This window comes from Pholcus phalangioides, unplaced genomic scaffold, assembly GCF_987345545.1.
Source record: "Pholcus phalangioides strain wild (caught in Gottingen) unplaced genomic scaffold, Ppha-v1.0 ptg000024l_1, whole genome shotgun sequence".
Classification (NCBI taxonomy): domain Eukaryota; kingdom Metazoa; phylum Arthropoda; class Arachnida; order Araneae; family Pholcidae; genus Pholcus; species Pholcus phalangioides.
Window position 1 is genome coordinate 10,261,080 of NW_028301616.1, and position 17,538 is coordinate 10,278,617.

At 37.1% G+C, this 17,538-nt stretch overlaps 1 protein-coding gene and 1 pseudogene across 1 annotated transcript; one reads left to right on the plus strand and one right to left on the minus strand.

Moving 5' to 3' along the window:
• Positions 1-1,273: 1,273 nt before the first annotated feature.
• Positions 1,274-2,515, minus strand: LOC149068717 (gastric triacylglycerol lipase pseudogene; annotated as a pseudogene).
• Positions 2,516-8,580: 6,065 nt separating this feature from the next.
• LOC149068718 (uncharacterized) lies at positions 8,581-13,090 on the plus strand. Its single transcript, XM_089251209.1, has 7 exons — positions 8,581-8,812; positions 9,036-9,074; positions 10,016-10,063; positions 11,632-11,706; positions 12,599-12,658; positions 12,772-12,822; positions 13,011-13,090. Exons 1-7 carry the CDS (start codon positions 8,581-8,583, stop codon positions 13,088-13,090), a joined length of 585 nt encoding a protein of 194 aa, XP_089107335.1.
• The last annotated feature ends 4,448 nt before the right edge of the window (positions 13,091-17,538 follow it).

Genomic DNA, 17,538 nt, shown 5'->3' on the forward strand with positions numbered 1-17,538 from the left:
TCTGTAATTATCTCTTTCCTTCATTCTGTAATTATCTCTTTCCTTCATTCTGTAATTATCTCTTTCCTTCATTCTGTAATTATCTCTTTCCTTCATTCTGTAATTATCTTTCATTAATGCTGAAATTATCTTTCATTAATTTTAGAATTATCTCATCGAAGCTGAAATTGTTTCTGTCATTTATTGCTTTAAGTTCCTGTTTATGCCATAAGAAAATAACGTGAATTGTGTGTGTTTTCACCGAGAAACGGGATCTTCCGACGAAAGATGTTAGAGGGCACCGTTCTCAGCACTGCCAAGGCGGAGACCGCTGACGTCACACTCTCTCTAGTAATATAAGCTCGATGGTCCTTCCTGATCTCCTTGGCAACTGTTTTTGTAACTAAAACAGTCATGGAGCCCTAAGCAGGCATAGAGGACGTTAATCTGTATCTGTAAAAAGTTTCGTATTTTCCTGCGTTTAAACCAGTGTTTCCCAAAGAGGGCAATATCGCCCCTTGTGGGCGATGGAATTCTCCAACGGGACGATAAAATTTTCCCTGAGTATTTATATGTTTGCTCACATGGACTTCGGCCTCAAGTAGAAATGAAGAATTACGCAAGGAAGCCGCAGGTGACAAAAGTTTCAGAACCACTGCGTTAGGGCCACGCATAACCTACACCCCACACGTCCCAGCATGTGCCATTTCGTTAGAAATTTCCCGGAGGATTGTTTACGAGGTGGGTGAACGGTGTCAAATAGTATTAGTATCGTGAAAAAATTTAATTAAATGCAAAAATATGTGAAACTTTTTTTTTTTCTCATGAAAACTGACTCGTATTTTTGTCAATACTTTCGAAACCGTCGCTGATTCTGAAATTCAATTCGGTACATAACAGGTCGTACTGGCATAAGAAGAAAAATCTTCGTTTGCAAACAAAATTATTGTTTTTTTACTGGTAATAAAAGGGGTGCAAGAAAATTATTTCATCTTCGGAGAGGATTTCGGAAATTCAGAAAATTTAGTAGAAAGTCCAAATCGTCCGATACTTAGCACCATTGATTGCCACTAACTAGTTGCCCGCGCGTGATGGTTGTAACGCTCTCTATTCGTATGCATATCTGGCTCGTAGTTGCACCTTAAGTAAATCATAGCTTTATGTCACTGACGGAAAAAGAAAAGATAAAATTTGAATTTTTCTTTCATAAAAAATTTTAATAATCTATAAGCAGTTGATAAAAAAAAAACTAGAAAAAATAAATAAATATGTTGACTGATAAAAACTCTCTTTGCTACAGAAGTGATGATTGCGAGCTTTCGCGTAAGATCGAGAGCACATCCTTGTATACGTATTCGGATGCTTCTGTACCCCAAATGAAGTCTAGATGATTGAAAAGCGGATCATCGACACATTTCGAGTACACCAAGGACCGCAGTTTCTGTTGCAGTATACCAACATCTACTGGATCAGCCAGCATGTCATTCATGGCCCATATCAGCGAGACAGGCGTCGTTATGCGTTCGAGGTGGTACTCCGGTGGCTCCAGCTGATTGTAATGCTGCTTGTTCTTCTCCGGACCGTAGTCGAACTTCCGAAACTTGTTCGAATTCACAAGCTGGGCGAAATGGATTATACTCTTGACCGAAGTCCCAGCTGGCGTATGCGCGACGTAAACTCCCAGGCGAGTCGAATTGAGCTGAGACATGTCGGTTCCGCAGAGCAAGAAAATAATTTCTCTGCAAATGATTTTCAGAGGGGTGTTACAGACCAACGTGCTCACGTGCTTCAAGATAGAGTCGGACGGCAGGAACTCGCCGTACCCCAAAAGGTCCGTTATGAATTCGAAATCGTTGCTGAATGGGGCGAGGTAGCGTATCGAACTCCGGATGTGACCCAGGTGGGTTACAGGACCTAGCGCGATCAAGTTCTTCAATTTTTTGTTGTACGAAGGCTTTTCCGAAAGAAGAGCGAAAGCAGCGGTGCTTCCCTGGGAATGGCCGATGTATGAGAGCTTGGATCGCCCGGATTTCATGAGCACAAAATCTATCATGGCAGGCAAATCGAATTGGGCCATCTGATCGAAGCTGTAATTCCAGAACGCCGTCATGTTTGGAGTGAGCCAGGCATGTTTCCGGGAATAAGTGTTGCCCCTAATGTTTCCTAGCCATACATCGTATCCGGAATCGGCCAATATAAAACCGAGGCTTTGCTTTTCGCTGTTCAAGACCCAGTCCGCAGAACTCGACAGCAAACCATGCTGTAGGAACACCGGTCCTCTATTTTTCGTCCAGAAGTGTTTTTTACTGTAAGGAATATGCTGAACCGACACGATATAACCATCTTCAGTCTGTACATCATAGTTTTCGACGGGATAGCCTTTGCTTGATATCAACTCGGAAACATTACGATGAACATCAGGATCCGGATCTAAATAGGAGAGGCATTTCTTTTTCAGCTCTTCACGAACGTCCAAAGCGCTAAGGTTAACCACAAAGAAACTGATAATCCAGGCTAAAAATCTAATGATGCCCATTTATAATGGACGATAAGCAACACAAAGAAGTAAAAAAACTTGCTCTTAGGTGAGAGCCGAATGAATCCCGAAATTTTTATCCATAAGTAGATGATTCCGCCGACCATCCAAATTTAATAATACGTTTCATACCAAAGGCAAATATATAAATGTATTCTAACTCTGACGGAGATGCAATTCGCAGCCGGTCAATTTCTTGAAACATTTACTTATATAATCACGACGGCCTTGACTACTCATCAGAACGAATTATAAAAACATTTAAAGAAATAGTACTAAAACAATGCTGAGACATAAAACGATACAGTATCAATAATTTTATTGAGAAAGAATTTCAGGTACGGGATGAAAAAGTAATATTACAATTTTCCATAAGAAAATAGTTTACAAGTATGGTAAAAAAAAAAGACCAGAGCACTTTTTGCCGACCAAAAACATATTGTTGATTGAAGCAACCAGAAATATATTAATGATACGGTTAATATCAGAAGTCTAGACATCGAGGGCCATCTTAACGCATGGGCCCCCATACACTGCAGCAGGGCCCCAAGACTGAGATCTTTGCCGGACCACTATACAGTGAATTTATAGTGCACGAAACAAAGAAAATCACGATTTGTCCCGGGCTCCCTGGCTGGAGCCCTATCAGCCGCACCCTTGTGGGATCCGTACGTGGACCTCAAGTGCATGGAGATTGGGAAGGGCAAGAATCGAGATAATGACATTTCGCTCTATAATATTCGAGAATAATATGTAAATTCGTAGCTAGGTAAGGGCTCCCATGGTGTAGTTAAGATGGCCTTGTAGAAGCTTCGGACTTGAACCGTAAGATATATTGTACATACATATGAGATAGGTACGCCAGTCTTTCAGCCTGAGGAGGGGGGGGGGGTGCCGCAGGCTTTTTTCCGTTCTTATACAAGACTTTATGCCAGGGACGAGACCTCCGGCCCACGGGCTAAATGTAGTGCGTGTTCTGATAGAAAAGTATAAATACGCACGATATGATGTGTGTGTGTGTCTACGCTGATCACATCTCCTTCATAAAATACAGGAAATCGGGATCATTACGTGATATCTATAATCAATTATCGCGAAAAATTGTCAAAAACAAGTGAAATTACCAGTTGCAGCAAAAAATAAATAAATAAGTACAATACCGCGTGTATTTTTCTGCGTATAATCCGCATACGAAATTTGAAGAAAGAAAAAAAAAGAAACGTATAATCCGCGGCGGCATATAATCCGCAGAATTTAAAAAAATAATAAGAAAAACTTATCTCTTTTGTGTTCTAATACTCAATCCATTGGTACGCTAATTAATGAAATTCATTTACGAAACAAAAGCATTATTTTACACACAAAAAAGAATTGACAGTCAATCAAAAATTTTCAAATTCGGACTCATCGACCTGATGAGTATTCTGATGACATCATTTTCTGCAGATTGTCCGCAGCGGTAGATAATCCGCATCTTTTAATATCTAACCACTTTTTAACAGATAATTATATAACCCGCTGATTATACGGAGGAAAATACGGTATATACATATAACAGGGTGATTCAGAAAAAATGGGAGAAAGTTTAAGAGGTGATAGTACACACCAATGGAAACAATTATCGTCAGAGATTGCATAGTCTAACATGAAACGCACTAGCACGTTTTGAAACGGCCTCTCCGCAAACGTTAAAACGACATTCCAGTTGGAATTTATCAGGAGAAAAAGATCACCATGCAAAAGGGTATGAACATAGTGCGTCCGTATTTCAGATTCTGGAAACCCGCGTCGTCTTCGATTGGTTACAAACCCGAATTTCCCCAATACTAAACTTTTATAGTGTAATCCCGGCAAAAGCAACAAACGGGTAAAAATAAACTTTTATTAGCCAAAATATGCCTTCTAGAAAATAACTATACAGTACAGTATGTGTTATATTGGGAAACATCATCGAACTGGAGCCCCTTCTGCCACCTATGAAATAAAAAACACAACTGTTGTGATTCTTCGATTGGAATTGGTGACCGGTTTTTGATTAATGTGCCGAATGAAAAAAAAACATATAGTGATATTGGTAAATATTTTATGAGAAATAATATTAAAATTAAATCGCCACGTTTGCCTCAAAATCTCAACAGTTGTTGTCTGTTTACAGTAAATTAATATTAGCAGAATGCGCAGAGATTAACCCACGACGATTTCTTAACTCTAATCGAAATGAATGTAAGCTAGAAGCAGTCTGATTCTAGCTCTTACTTTCGATTATAATCATAGCTAATACCACACACAAACAACAACTGCCAAAATTTTGAAGAAAATGTGATAAATTAAATAATACTATTGCTCATAAAATACTTATTAATATCATACTAGATTGACTTTTTATATGCGGCACATTATTTAGAAACCGGTCACCAAAAAATTTCAGTCCAAGAATTATAACAATTTTATTTCATAGGTGGCAGAAGGGGTCCCAGTTCCTTGATGTGTTTCGCACATGTGATATAATACTGCGTACTGCATACTCACTTTCAATATTTTCTAGAATGCCCGTTTTTAACGATAAAATTTTATTTTTATAAATTTTTTTTCATAAAGATGAATTTTTTTCATAGAAAATGATATTTTAGGTAGTCCAAAATTTATTATTTTCATAAAAAATGTTACCAAAGTTCACTCCAGTACCATTTTATAGAAAAGTGTAAAGTTTAATATGTTAATTATCATATTAAAAGATATTTAATATGATAAAAAACATACGTCAGAGCAGCGTGAACATCACCCACCGAAATCTCCAGAACTTTCGAAACGGCCTAATGTAATCTCAATATAATTTTACCGTAATATCCCATGGCACATCATTTTAGGCCGGGATTACGCAAACCAATAATCCTATCGATTACATTTCAGCGAATGCAACCGATAAAATTATTGGTTGCTTTTTTTTAAAGTTTTGTAAAAGATCTTTTACACAACTTTAATAGTGTATAATCCTGGCCTTAAGGGAAAAACTTAATTAAAGGCCTCTTATATAACATTTTACCACGCTGACACATCTGAAGGTTTATTATGCAAAATTTTATAGAAGTAGCATTTCTTCTTTATAAATATATTTTATAACTGATATAAAATAAAATCCCATATAAACAACAGAAAAAAAATCTTATCATATTATTATATTCATAAAAAATGCAAAAGGCATTAAAAACAGGGAAATATACAGAAATTTTGTGCTTCAGAAGTCCTTCCTGATCCCTAAAAATAAAAATTGCTTTCCGCATCGTCAAACTGCAACTGAATCGTGAACGATTTCACACCTAAACCATGAAATTATCCACCATCTTTGTGTCATCCGATAACCACCAATTGTTATTTCTTAGCCAATAACAAACAATGCAATGCAAAAAATATACAACTGTAAATTTTCACACTTGTAATCAAATACCTATTTTTCTCTCTTATGTGTGTATATAACTGAACTGTCCAAAAATATGAGGTTTTGCCTCCCACGGTGAAGTAATAAATCGCTTCCTGCTTATCCGACTATCTATAACCAGCGGTGGATAAATTTCAGGTTTGTTCCTCTTTTTCAACCCACTTACAACGTATTATTTCATCAGGGATGTTCGAAAATCATTTTTAAAGCAAATCCGAAGGAGCATCTTATATCGAGGTAAGAGGAGAATTAATTATTTTGTTCGTGTAAGTTTGAGAATTGAAAGGTTACTGACCAGTATAAAACGCCGTTAATGCGAAATAATGACGGGAACTATTTCCAAGATTCAGCGATGTCTTTACGGGTGGTCTAATGGGATCCGGGCTCAGAGCCAAAGTCGGGCAGGGCCAGAGCTATGGATTACTGAAGACTATCATTTATTCTGAAATTATTTCTCACATTTATTCAAAAATTATTTCTCACATTTATTCAAAAATTATTTCTCACATTTATTCAAAAATTATTTCTCACATTTATTCAAAAATTATTTCTCACATTTATTCAAAAATTATTTCTCACATTTATTCAAAAATTATTTCTCACATTTATTCAAAAATTATTTTTCACAGTTATTCTGAAACTATTTCCCTCATTTGTTCTAAAATTATTGCCAATTTATTAGTATTTCTGAAATTATTGCCAATCTATTAGTATTTCTGAAATTATTGCCAATCTATTAGTATTTCTGAAATTATTGCCAATCTATTATTATTTCTGAAATTATTTCCAATCTATTAGTATTTCTGAAATTATTGCCAATCTATTAGTATTTCTGAAATTATTTCATCATGTCTTGCATCAATTCTAAAATTATATCTTGCATTAATTTTGAAATTACACCTCGCATTATTTCTGAAATTATTTTATCATAACTTGCATTAGTTCTGTAATTATATAATTCATTAATACTAAAATTATACATTGATTTAATTTTGAAATCGTGCATTGAATTAATAATTCTGAAATTACATTTTGTTATTTCTGACATTTTTATATTGATTCTGAAACTATTTTTTATATTAATTCTGAAACTACTTTTTCATATTAATTCTGAAACTGTTTTTTTACTGAAATTAATTCATCATAACTTGCATTGATTCTGTAATTATATAATTAATTAATTCCGAAGTTATACATTGCATTACTTTTGAATTCATGTGTTGGATTAATTTTTAAATTATTTTTAGCATTCATTCCGAAATTCTGAAATTATTTCATTGTATATCTTGAATACATTAACATAAGTATAATAAATATAATAATATACAGGGTGTTCTGTAAGTGCTAATGCGGCCCTTATCTCATCAACCGTTCATCGTAAAGGTATAGTTTCGAAAAAATTTGGAAAAAGCTCAAAATGCGTTTAGAAATAAACCTCTGAACCAATTTCGCGAGTGCAAATATAGTGTGTCTCAAAATAAAAAAAATCCATATTTTTATATTGTCTCCCCCGCAGAGCCGCTCTTAAGGGTGTGCGACCGCATCGGATCCCGTGTTTTGGTGGCTCCGCATTTCGGTAACAATAATTTCTTTCATAAATTCTGAATGTTCATCAATCCTGTAAATATGTATTTTCATCTAGAAAGAAATAGTTCTGAAATGATCTCTTTCTAGATGAAAATGTATATTTTTATCATCAATATTAATTTTCTTCCATAAATTCTGAATTTCCACCCTGTCTGAAATTGTTTTTTTTTTAAAATAAATTCTGAACTTTCATCAATTCTGAAGGTATTTCTCTCGTTTATTCTGAATTTTCTGCAATTCTGGAATTTTGGAATTTTTTCCTCAATTCTGAACCTATTTATTTCATTTATTGTGGATTTTAACCAATTCAGAGAATATTTCGTTAATTTATTTTGAATTTCCACGAGTACTGGAATTATTTCGTGCATTTTTGTGAATTTTAATGATTTTCCTTTTCTGAATATTCTTGATTTCCTTCTCTCAAGAAGAAAAAAATCGAGGTTAAAGGGCCCACACTACTATTTTCGGACCGGACACCGCGTCTGGTAAGAGAGGCTCGGCCCTATAACTTCCAATTAGAAAGTTTATGACATGAATGTCGCTCTCCACTTGTTAATACAAGATATACAGTTGACTGGATGTTGTGAAGATATTTATTATTTTAGATGATAATTTAGATGTTAACATCTAAAATAATAAATATCTTCACAACATCCAGTCAACTGTATATCTTGAATTAGAAAGTTGTTGCCCTTGTCTCCTCTCAGCCCAAAAAAAAAAAATCCACGTTTCTATTAGCAATATTCGCGAGATATTTGAATTAAAAAAATTGAGAACTGGGTAAAGTGTATTTTCTGAGTCCCTACCTTGCTGAAAACCCTTGCCTACAAATTTGCATGCATACTCTCGAAATTTTCAACACGATCTTATTTTAGTGAGACCTTCCCGGGAAGAGCCCTTACGTTAAAAGGGCTTTGACTCTGCCACATCGAACGTGGTAGCTTAATTAGGATTGACTTCTAGAAATATTTGTCTATGGAGTGATTGAATATTTAATTGAACAATTCATTACTCATGCCTGTGTTGATTCTTTTTTTAGACGATGCATATTTCGATACGCTACTCGCTTCTCATGTTGATTTTGCGTATGATGATCGACGCATCGGAGGCATACAACTGTCCGTCATCCAACGGGATTTATCCCAGCGTTTCCAATTGCAAGTGCTATTATAAATGCATCAAAGGTATCCCGCTGCAGATGTGGTGTCCGCCCGGACAGAAATTCGACGTCATGTCCATGTCGTGTACGTTCCCGTCTAATACGATATGCGCAGGTAATGAGAAACGCATACCTCTATAAATATCACATTTATAACATTCAATATTAAAGACGATGGTAATTGCTGTTGAGATTATACGTGTTAATCAGCATAAAATGGGAATTTATGATATCAATATTTTGGAAATAATTTATTCACAATATTTTTCAATTTAGGCATTGAGCTAATAATTTACGTATTTTGGCGTGGTTTATTGTTTTTTGTTTCTTTTTTGCAGGCACTTTGGCGCAAATGATGTCGCAATATCCGAATCAAGGTAATTTTGGAAATTTTCTTGGATTCATGTTAAGCCCCGATCACATGGGAAATATAAAAAGCGGGGTTAAAACCCGCTTCAAGAATTTTCACCAATGGCTGGGCTTTCCATTTCTTTCCTTACGAAGGAAAATAAATCGTCAAGCGGGTGCTGGAACCCCCAGTGCTACCGCAATACCGCAATATTGCACATGTAAATGGGGTTTTAGTGGGAAATATATTTTTACAATTCAGTGTTAATGAAATGTATAGGGTGCGCCATAAATTCGTAAATAGTTTATCAATTCTTCAAAATTGAAAGGAATCGGTATATTTGAATGCGGTTTGCGATAAAGTTATTCGTAGCAAGGGAAATTTTTTTTTATTGGTACGGAAAAAAATTAGTTCAAACTTTTGTCGATAGAATGCGCTATACGATTGCAAATCACAAAAATCCAATGCGGAACACACTTCTTCAAACATTCTTCAATCTCTTTTGTATACGAATCGTTAATAAAGCTTCAGCCGGTGATTCGTGGCTGAGGTAAAACAGATTCACCAATAGCGCTTTATCCACCAATATCAACATCACAACGAAAACATGTAAGTACCAGTAAAAGGAACAGAAATGAGCCGTTAATCATACACCCTGAATTTTATAGGACTCTGATTTACGTATTTCCAATGGTTTGCTTTCTTGCAGTGCCCTCCATCGATAAAAATTTGAACTAAATTTTTTTCCTCCTTCATGAACCAGGTTTTTCGCAAACCACATTCAAAGATACTAATTCTTTCAATTTTCAAACTATTTACGACGATGATGTTTTTTCGTAGTCGCTTATGTGTAATAGTGTAATAACTATCATTTATTTTTACATCACTGATATGCTCCAATATTGAAATTTATAATATTTCAATTCTTAGAAATTTCTTTTATAAATTTATATTGAAATTCTTCTCAAGGTAACACTGACAACAGCCAAAGTCAGCAACCATCTTACTATCCCTCAGGTAAATGAAGAAAATTATTTAATAACACTAACACTGATTTGTAATATAGAGGTGCTTGTATGCCGCTATAACTGCGGGTGCTTGTATTTTTTGGTTATACACAGACATAAGGTGTCAAACTTAGACATGAAATCCGGTTTCGCAAATATAACTAGAGAAATAACCAACCTATAAAGATGGAATTGGTGATGTTACTTTGATAGGCCAACCTTAATCCTTTAAGCGGCAATGACGAGACATCTCACCTCCATAAAACCTCTTATTTCAGCATTGGCAAGCCGAGATGTTTTGTAAAGTTGAGTTTTCAATGGAAAACTTTTCCCTATACTCCTTAATTTGCAACTGCTGAAAATCGGAAAAGAGGCTACTTCATTAAAAGAAGATATGGCATTTTGAATGGTAGGGGTTTAGTGATCTCTAGTTGGCGCTTAAAGGGTTAAGAGATCAGGGGTTGCAATTATTTGAGTCGCCCCAAGCAAAAACAATAGCTATTCGCTGACCAGCCAAACATAAGTTCCCGGTCATGTGAATTCACCATTGGTAATGATCGCTAAGACAAGAGAGCCACGTGAGTGGATGGTGGTCATGATAAAAGAGCTGTGGGTAAAATATCATCGGGGCTAGAAAGTCACGGGGGTGCCGAAATTCTGAGAACTTGTTTCCGTAGTGAAATTTCGTCCTATTGGGGTGGTTGTTGCAATAATTATGTTGAAATTAAAATGGGCCAATGATGAGTGCGACGGTGAATTAACAGATTAAAAACAAATAAATATACGGGATAGAGCGGACAGATTATTCTCGGGGGAAAGTCCAACTTAAAGTTAGATGGCAGCATCTAACAACATACGTAATCTTACACGAGTCGGGATATTTGTCGTTTTTGCCTCTGTGCACAGCTGATGACACTACTATACTAAATCACGCATGCACCTCGTCCATATTCCTCTACGGAACTTCTAATGAATCGGTAGTTGTTGGAATGTGCATATTGCGTACTTTTAACGAGGAAATTATTTCCGTGTAATGCTTTTTATGTGTGTGTAGTGCAGCCATCAATTCTTCTAACTATGAATGAAGTGTAATGATTGAATAATTGTACCGTTGTGTAGGACTGTTGCTCTCTATAGCGAGAGTCACAGCAGATGACACTGCTACGGGACAATTGAATTCCAATACCTTACTGCATTAGGGCCATTTAAAGATGAGACTGGTGTATTCTCTTTGTGCTGCTGACAGCTTCTAGTTATTACGGAATCCATTCGGATCCACCGCACCACAAGCAAATCTTGATGACGGTGTCAAATATTCGTATGAAACCTCGTCGATTATAAAAACCCAAATATGGGACAAATTAATCGTCTCGGAAACATTTTTTTCAACACCGGAACTGAAATTAGGGACGTTTGCCAACCTTAGAGTTGCACTATATTCTTGCATAAAAATAAAAATTATTTAATTAATATCGGTCTATTTTATCAAACTTTTATGTTTTTTATTCCATAAAAATTTCGTTAACGGAATATCAAGTATGAAGTTTTCTAATTCTTTATGTACCAAAATAAAAATAGGTAACGGGAACAGCTACACCACGATGCCACCGATGATGACCGATAATTCTCAGAATCAAGGCCAAAATCCACCGAGTAAGTTGGTCATTTACTCACGTGCCATATGAATATGCTAATTGACCACATGTTCCGGCTGTTATTGTAGTTTATCGGGAGTGTAATATAATTTTGTAGTTCTTGCTGGGAGTATAATCTAGTACTGTAATTATTTTATTAAAATACGCCCAATATAGGGAAAATTGGCGATATCGGGCAAGAATTTATCATCGGTGCCTGTTTCTCGCATGGGCAAACGTGACATCTTGTTCAAGACTCACAAATTTTTAGGGCCCCAAAATTGACTGGTTTTGTACAGGGTGACTGTAATTAAAAGTTCCCATACTCTGTGTGAGTAGTCTTTCTCAAAACTACTCATCCGAATGCAGCCAAATTTTCAAGATATCTTAATGAGATCATGGGAGATTTATGCAATAAAAAAATAGTTCAATTTTTAATACCTCCATCAGAACGGGTGCTTCATAGGTCTGATGGAGGTATTCCATCGAAACTTGGTACACACGCTATATGGACCATGGAAAAAAGGAAAATTCTATAAAAAATCTGCACTTATTCACCTGGTGGCCAAAAATTGAACTATTTTTTATTGCATAAATCCATCTCCCATAGTCTCATTACAATATCTTGAAAATTTGGCTGTATTCGGACGAGTAGTTTTTGAGGAAAGATTTCTTAGAGTTCATGAATCTTAATTACAATCACCCCGTATTTTAGACACGGCCCACATGCCCTCTCTTCCTACGTACGCCTTTGCCTCAAAGAAGACTCATATTTGCTCAGGCCCGGACTTATGGGGAACAAACCCTTGTCGAACTTAGTGAAATAAGGTCAGTTTATACGGACGTAATTCAGTTTCGAGGAAATATTAAGAAAACATCCTAAAAAATTCCTGATTTTTTTTTCTTTTCAGCCAATTCAAATGCCATGCATGTCACACTGGCTTTGGTAAAAAACCCGGGAATGCCACAAGGTAAAATAAAAGCCCAAATTTGTTCATTTTTCCTGTAATCATAGTACAAATTAACATATAAAAATTTGTTCAGTTTTCTCTTACCTGGTAGATTACATGATTTTCATTCCTAGGATCGATGGATAATAGCAACATGGTGATGACGGTGCCTCAAGATATGCAAAGTGAGTTTTAAAATAACAAAACTTGAGGTGGCTTCTTCATAAATAGTTATCTACTATAAAACGCATTCATAATTGAATTGACCAAATATTTGCCAAAACAAAAGTATCGCGATTAATTATCATTGAGCCTGACTAGCATTCAACATTAAGGATCTCACGTGTCTATCGTTATATTTTCTTCTTGCCAGATGTAATGACGCAGATGATGCAAATGATGATGATGCAGATGATACAAAAGCACCAACAGAATCAGCAAGGTATTGCTTAAAAAAAAAGAAATTGAATATTTATAAACAACTCATTTTCATTTGTATTGAAAAAAATGTTGCTGAATTCTATCGACAAAATATCGATAGCACACGTCTGTGCAAACAATTTTTGATATGTCAATTCAGAATTGTACTCCAGTCATGAAAAATCGGCGGTGGATTGATGAAAACTTTTCTCGGCTTCTGTACGATCTTTGGGATGTGATGGCAGAGTGTTCATAGTGACGGATTCGCATCGTGAGGACCCGGGTTCGAACCACACTAGCACCACAGTGGTGGTCAATTAAATTTGTTTTTTTATGGTTTCCTACTTCGAGGCACCAATGTGAGACGATCTCCCGTTAATAAGTCTCGCCACAGTGAGCAACAGGTCTACAGCAATACAAATATTCAATCATTTCACTTAAATCACTGGTAGCACTGAAAAATCAGACAAACCACTAGCTACTCATTCAGACTGTTAGGTGTGCACGCGCACATACTTTGCTCCAGACTCGTTAGGGAAAATATCTTGTTCTACATTCTTTTCCCGGTTCAAACCTGGGATCGGCAACCTTCACGGTGTTAGACGAGCGTCTTTCCACCACGCCACTCGGGTGAACACAAGGCTGGGCTGGAAGAGATCTCGGCAAACCAATGAGTCCAGTGCAGAGTCCTGGCGTCCGTGCCAAAACTAGTACGTCCTATCCGTAGATTCAAGTGCAGAGATGTCCACACTTTGCACTTGGAATCTACTAGATTTCTTCTTTATCCATCTCAAAACATTAATGTATGGCAGAGCTGTGAACTTCTTGAAAATATTGCTCTGGAACAGATTAAAAAACTCCAAACCAGGAATCTACTAAAGAAGACATCTTGATCCGATTACCCGCGAGCACCACGGTGCTCCCTGAAGTATCCAGAGTGCTCGATGCTGTTGTCTGATTTCGTGTTCGCTAGCACTGCATCAACGTTCTAGTTAAACACCATTGCATTCAAGGATTCAAATAATCCTGATTTCATGTATAAGTATGTTGAAATTGCCCGTAAGGGTGCTTTTTTCTTTATCACGGGTACAGGAAGTGCTCGCGACTATGAAAAGGTTGAAGAACCCTGCACTAGAGCAATGGTTCCCAAACTTTTCCCGTCACAGAGCACTATTTAGAAGAATATTTCATCACGGAGCATTGATTTTGAAACTCTTAAACGATCTTGATACACTTAATTGCCACAGAATTAGGGATAGACAACAATATATGAGTATCTTGACCGATTCTCAAATAATTGTTTAATAAGAGCAATTCTCAATAATTATTAAATATATCAAGTATTTTAGTCTATTTCTCATAAATTTAAGCGATATAAAGTTGGAATACCAGCGGCAAGTCTTTGCCCGAGTGGCGTGGTGGTAAGAAGCTCGTCTACCACCATGAAGGTTGCCGTTACAGTCCCAAGTTCAAACCCGAGAGAGGATATGTATAGATGAGGTATTTTTTTTCCCTAACGAACTTGAGGCGACCACCGATAGATAGCGCCTTCATTTCCAACTCATCTCATCATTGGCAGTAAATGGTAATATAGCGATATGGCCAGAGTTGATGTTTAGTGAAGTAGCGATAAATCTCTGAAACCAGTGCCTTTATTTAACATTCAGAAAATCAAGGGAGGAGGACAAGATAAGAAGAGGAAGCAGGTTTTTCATTGCCTCCTTAGCTACCCTTCTCCTTCATACATGTAATAGTATACTGCTATTTTTTTACTCGTAAAGCCATAGCGGGGGAGAAAAGAATACTGAAATGAAGACAAAATCGATTCCCGTCTAAATAAACGTGAAAATCAAAAATGTTATAGGATTTATAGTCAAAAGCTGTACTAATGGGTTAAATTAAAAAACCGAAAAAAATCTCCCCGTCACATTAGAAACAAATTCGAGACATCGGTGGTTGAAAGTAGTAGTAGTAGTGGATGGTATAAAATGTTACAAATTTTGACAGTCAGTGTACACATTCTGAGTAAGCTTTGTATATTATCGTTTCATTGAATAGAATCTCACAAATTTAAGCCGTAATTTTATTCAAAACCCGTTGATTTGTCATGTCAAGATAAAAAAGTTTAAGAATTTTCCACCAGGTGGCATTTGGGTTGCTATTATCGTGTAACGCATGCCCGATTTAGCATGCTTGGACGCTTCTTCCATAACTCTATCTTCATTTATTCTAGAGTTATGACCACTTGAAGATCTCGTGTGCAGTGAAATATGCGCAGCCTCTTACAATCATTTTCAACCTCTAAGAATCATTTTAGGATGCCCGGGAGCAAAAGAAGGTAAATATTTGAGAGAAATGAAGAACATGGGATATTTCACATTTTGTTTTGAATAACTCCTGAAATATGGCAGATAGAATCATGAAAGTAGCGTATTGGTATAGCAATACGAATACGCGCCAAATGATAAGAAAAGTTAGAACACCATCTGGTGGGAAATTTAGGAACTCGTTTTATGTTATCTTGAAATCTAAGCAAGATAGACAAAAAATTTCGACACTTAGGTCGTAGAAAGGCATTTAGTTAATGGAAAACATACATGAAGAATGTTTATGGAGACATTAAAAAAAATTAGCATACCGAAGTCAGGCGTGATCACTACTCGGCAATATGCTGCCTATTCGTGAGTAATTAAGCCTTTTAAGTTGTTGTTACATAAGTGCAGTAACATGCTATAGGTATTCCTCCTCTCTGCGGAGAGAGAGACCGTGGAGGACCACAATCTCCTACCACAAATAAATCTTAAAAAGCTGCAAAGAGCACAAATGCTTACATAATAAGTACGGCAATCCCACACTAAGCAAACTTACGAGGTTACGCTATTTTTGCATTGTGACAAAAACAGGCCCCAATATGTACTCCCTACGAACTACGAAGAGAAGAAATTAAAGGTAGTTTTTGTTCGGAGATTCACCAAGAAGTTTTTTGCGAGGGTTAATCTATTTCGTATTTTTGCTCTGTGCTTCATTCGAACATACTGAGGTTTAAAAAAATTATTTGCCATTCAAGCAGCAATATCTCCACGAGCACCGAGAAATCTTTGGTGGAGCACTTGCTTCTCCGTGGAGCGCAGTTTGGGCACCACTGCACTAGAGGGTCCGACAATCCTTCATTGATCAGTGCCATGTGGGGTGTGCAATAACGCTCTCGACACCAATTTTAGCAGCTGCCTGGACTCCTCGACCCATAAGTTAAGTTTCATTCTTTCCTCTGTTGCTAAGCCTTTGCCGTAGGAGGCGCACAGTAGGCCAGGTCAATAAGATACTCGCCCGAAGTACCAAAGCATGTTTAGAGGTGTCGCGAGTTCGATACCCGGTTCGTCCTTATCAGAAAACTTTCCTGATGCATGGGTACAACAGAAACGGCGACATATGACCACAGAAAAAGATTGCTACCGCAGGGAGTCCCACATCAAGGGGTTAGCGCACCAACCTCTCGATGAGTATAAAAAAGGCTGCCGTTCGGAATCAGCAATGAATTGTAGGTCCCGGTCTAAATTGCCCTCGTGTGCAGAAAATAACTGTGGTGCGACAAAAATGATCAAATGAGCCTTTGCTATACAGGGTGTTCTATTAATGGACCGATAAACTCAGAGGGTTGTTAGTAGGCTTCAAGAGTAACGAAAAATTGCAATGGAACATGGAGTCGCAAACCACGTTGAAAGGGTGAAAAATGCATGCAGGTTTCGACGTGATGCTGGAACGACAAAAATTAGAATAATACCTACAAAAAGATTTATGAGATTAATTATTACAAGAGTTGTTGGAAGTGGCGGCCGCTAATGTCATTGCACACTCTACAATGACGTAAAAACGATTCCCGGAAGCGCTCGAAGATACCAGGTATGCTTTTGATGTCTGCCGCAGGAACGATAATCCGCGCCTCATCGGATATTGATGTTGGTACATCCGCTGCGCTAATGTGCTAAGCGCCCATTGCCATCGGTTCGACCTTAAATCAGATGCATATCAACGTATTCCTCGTTCGTGTAGTCAGCCATCACAATACTTACTGAAACAGACAACTAACTGCTACACGTGCTTACTACCACAATAGCGTTAATTTACGTCGTAGGCAGCGCGTGATTCTACCCCAGCGCACGCGTTTCGCGACGCTGCTTATGTCAGATATGGTGAGCGAACCCACGAACGCATTCAGCGATCAACTGACATCCACCTTTCGTCTCCTCTGGACGCAGAGCCTGCATGCTCTTCTCGCGATTTTCACCCTCTCAACATGGTTTCGCGATAGATTCCACTGCAATTTTTGTTCCTCTTGATACCTACTAACAACTCTCTGAGTTTGGCGGTCCATTAACACAACACGCTGTATTATTGTACGATACAGAAACACTGACAGTTTCAGCGCACGCTTATTCTCCGAGGAACATGAAATATCAGTGCTTCTGCAGTGTAGTGGTCTA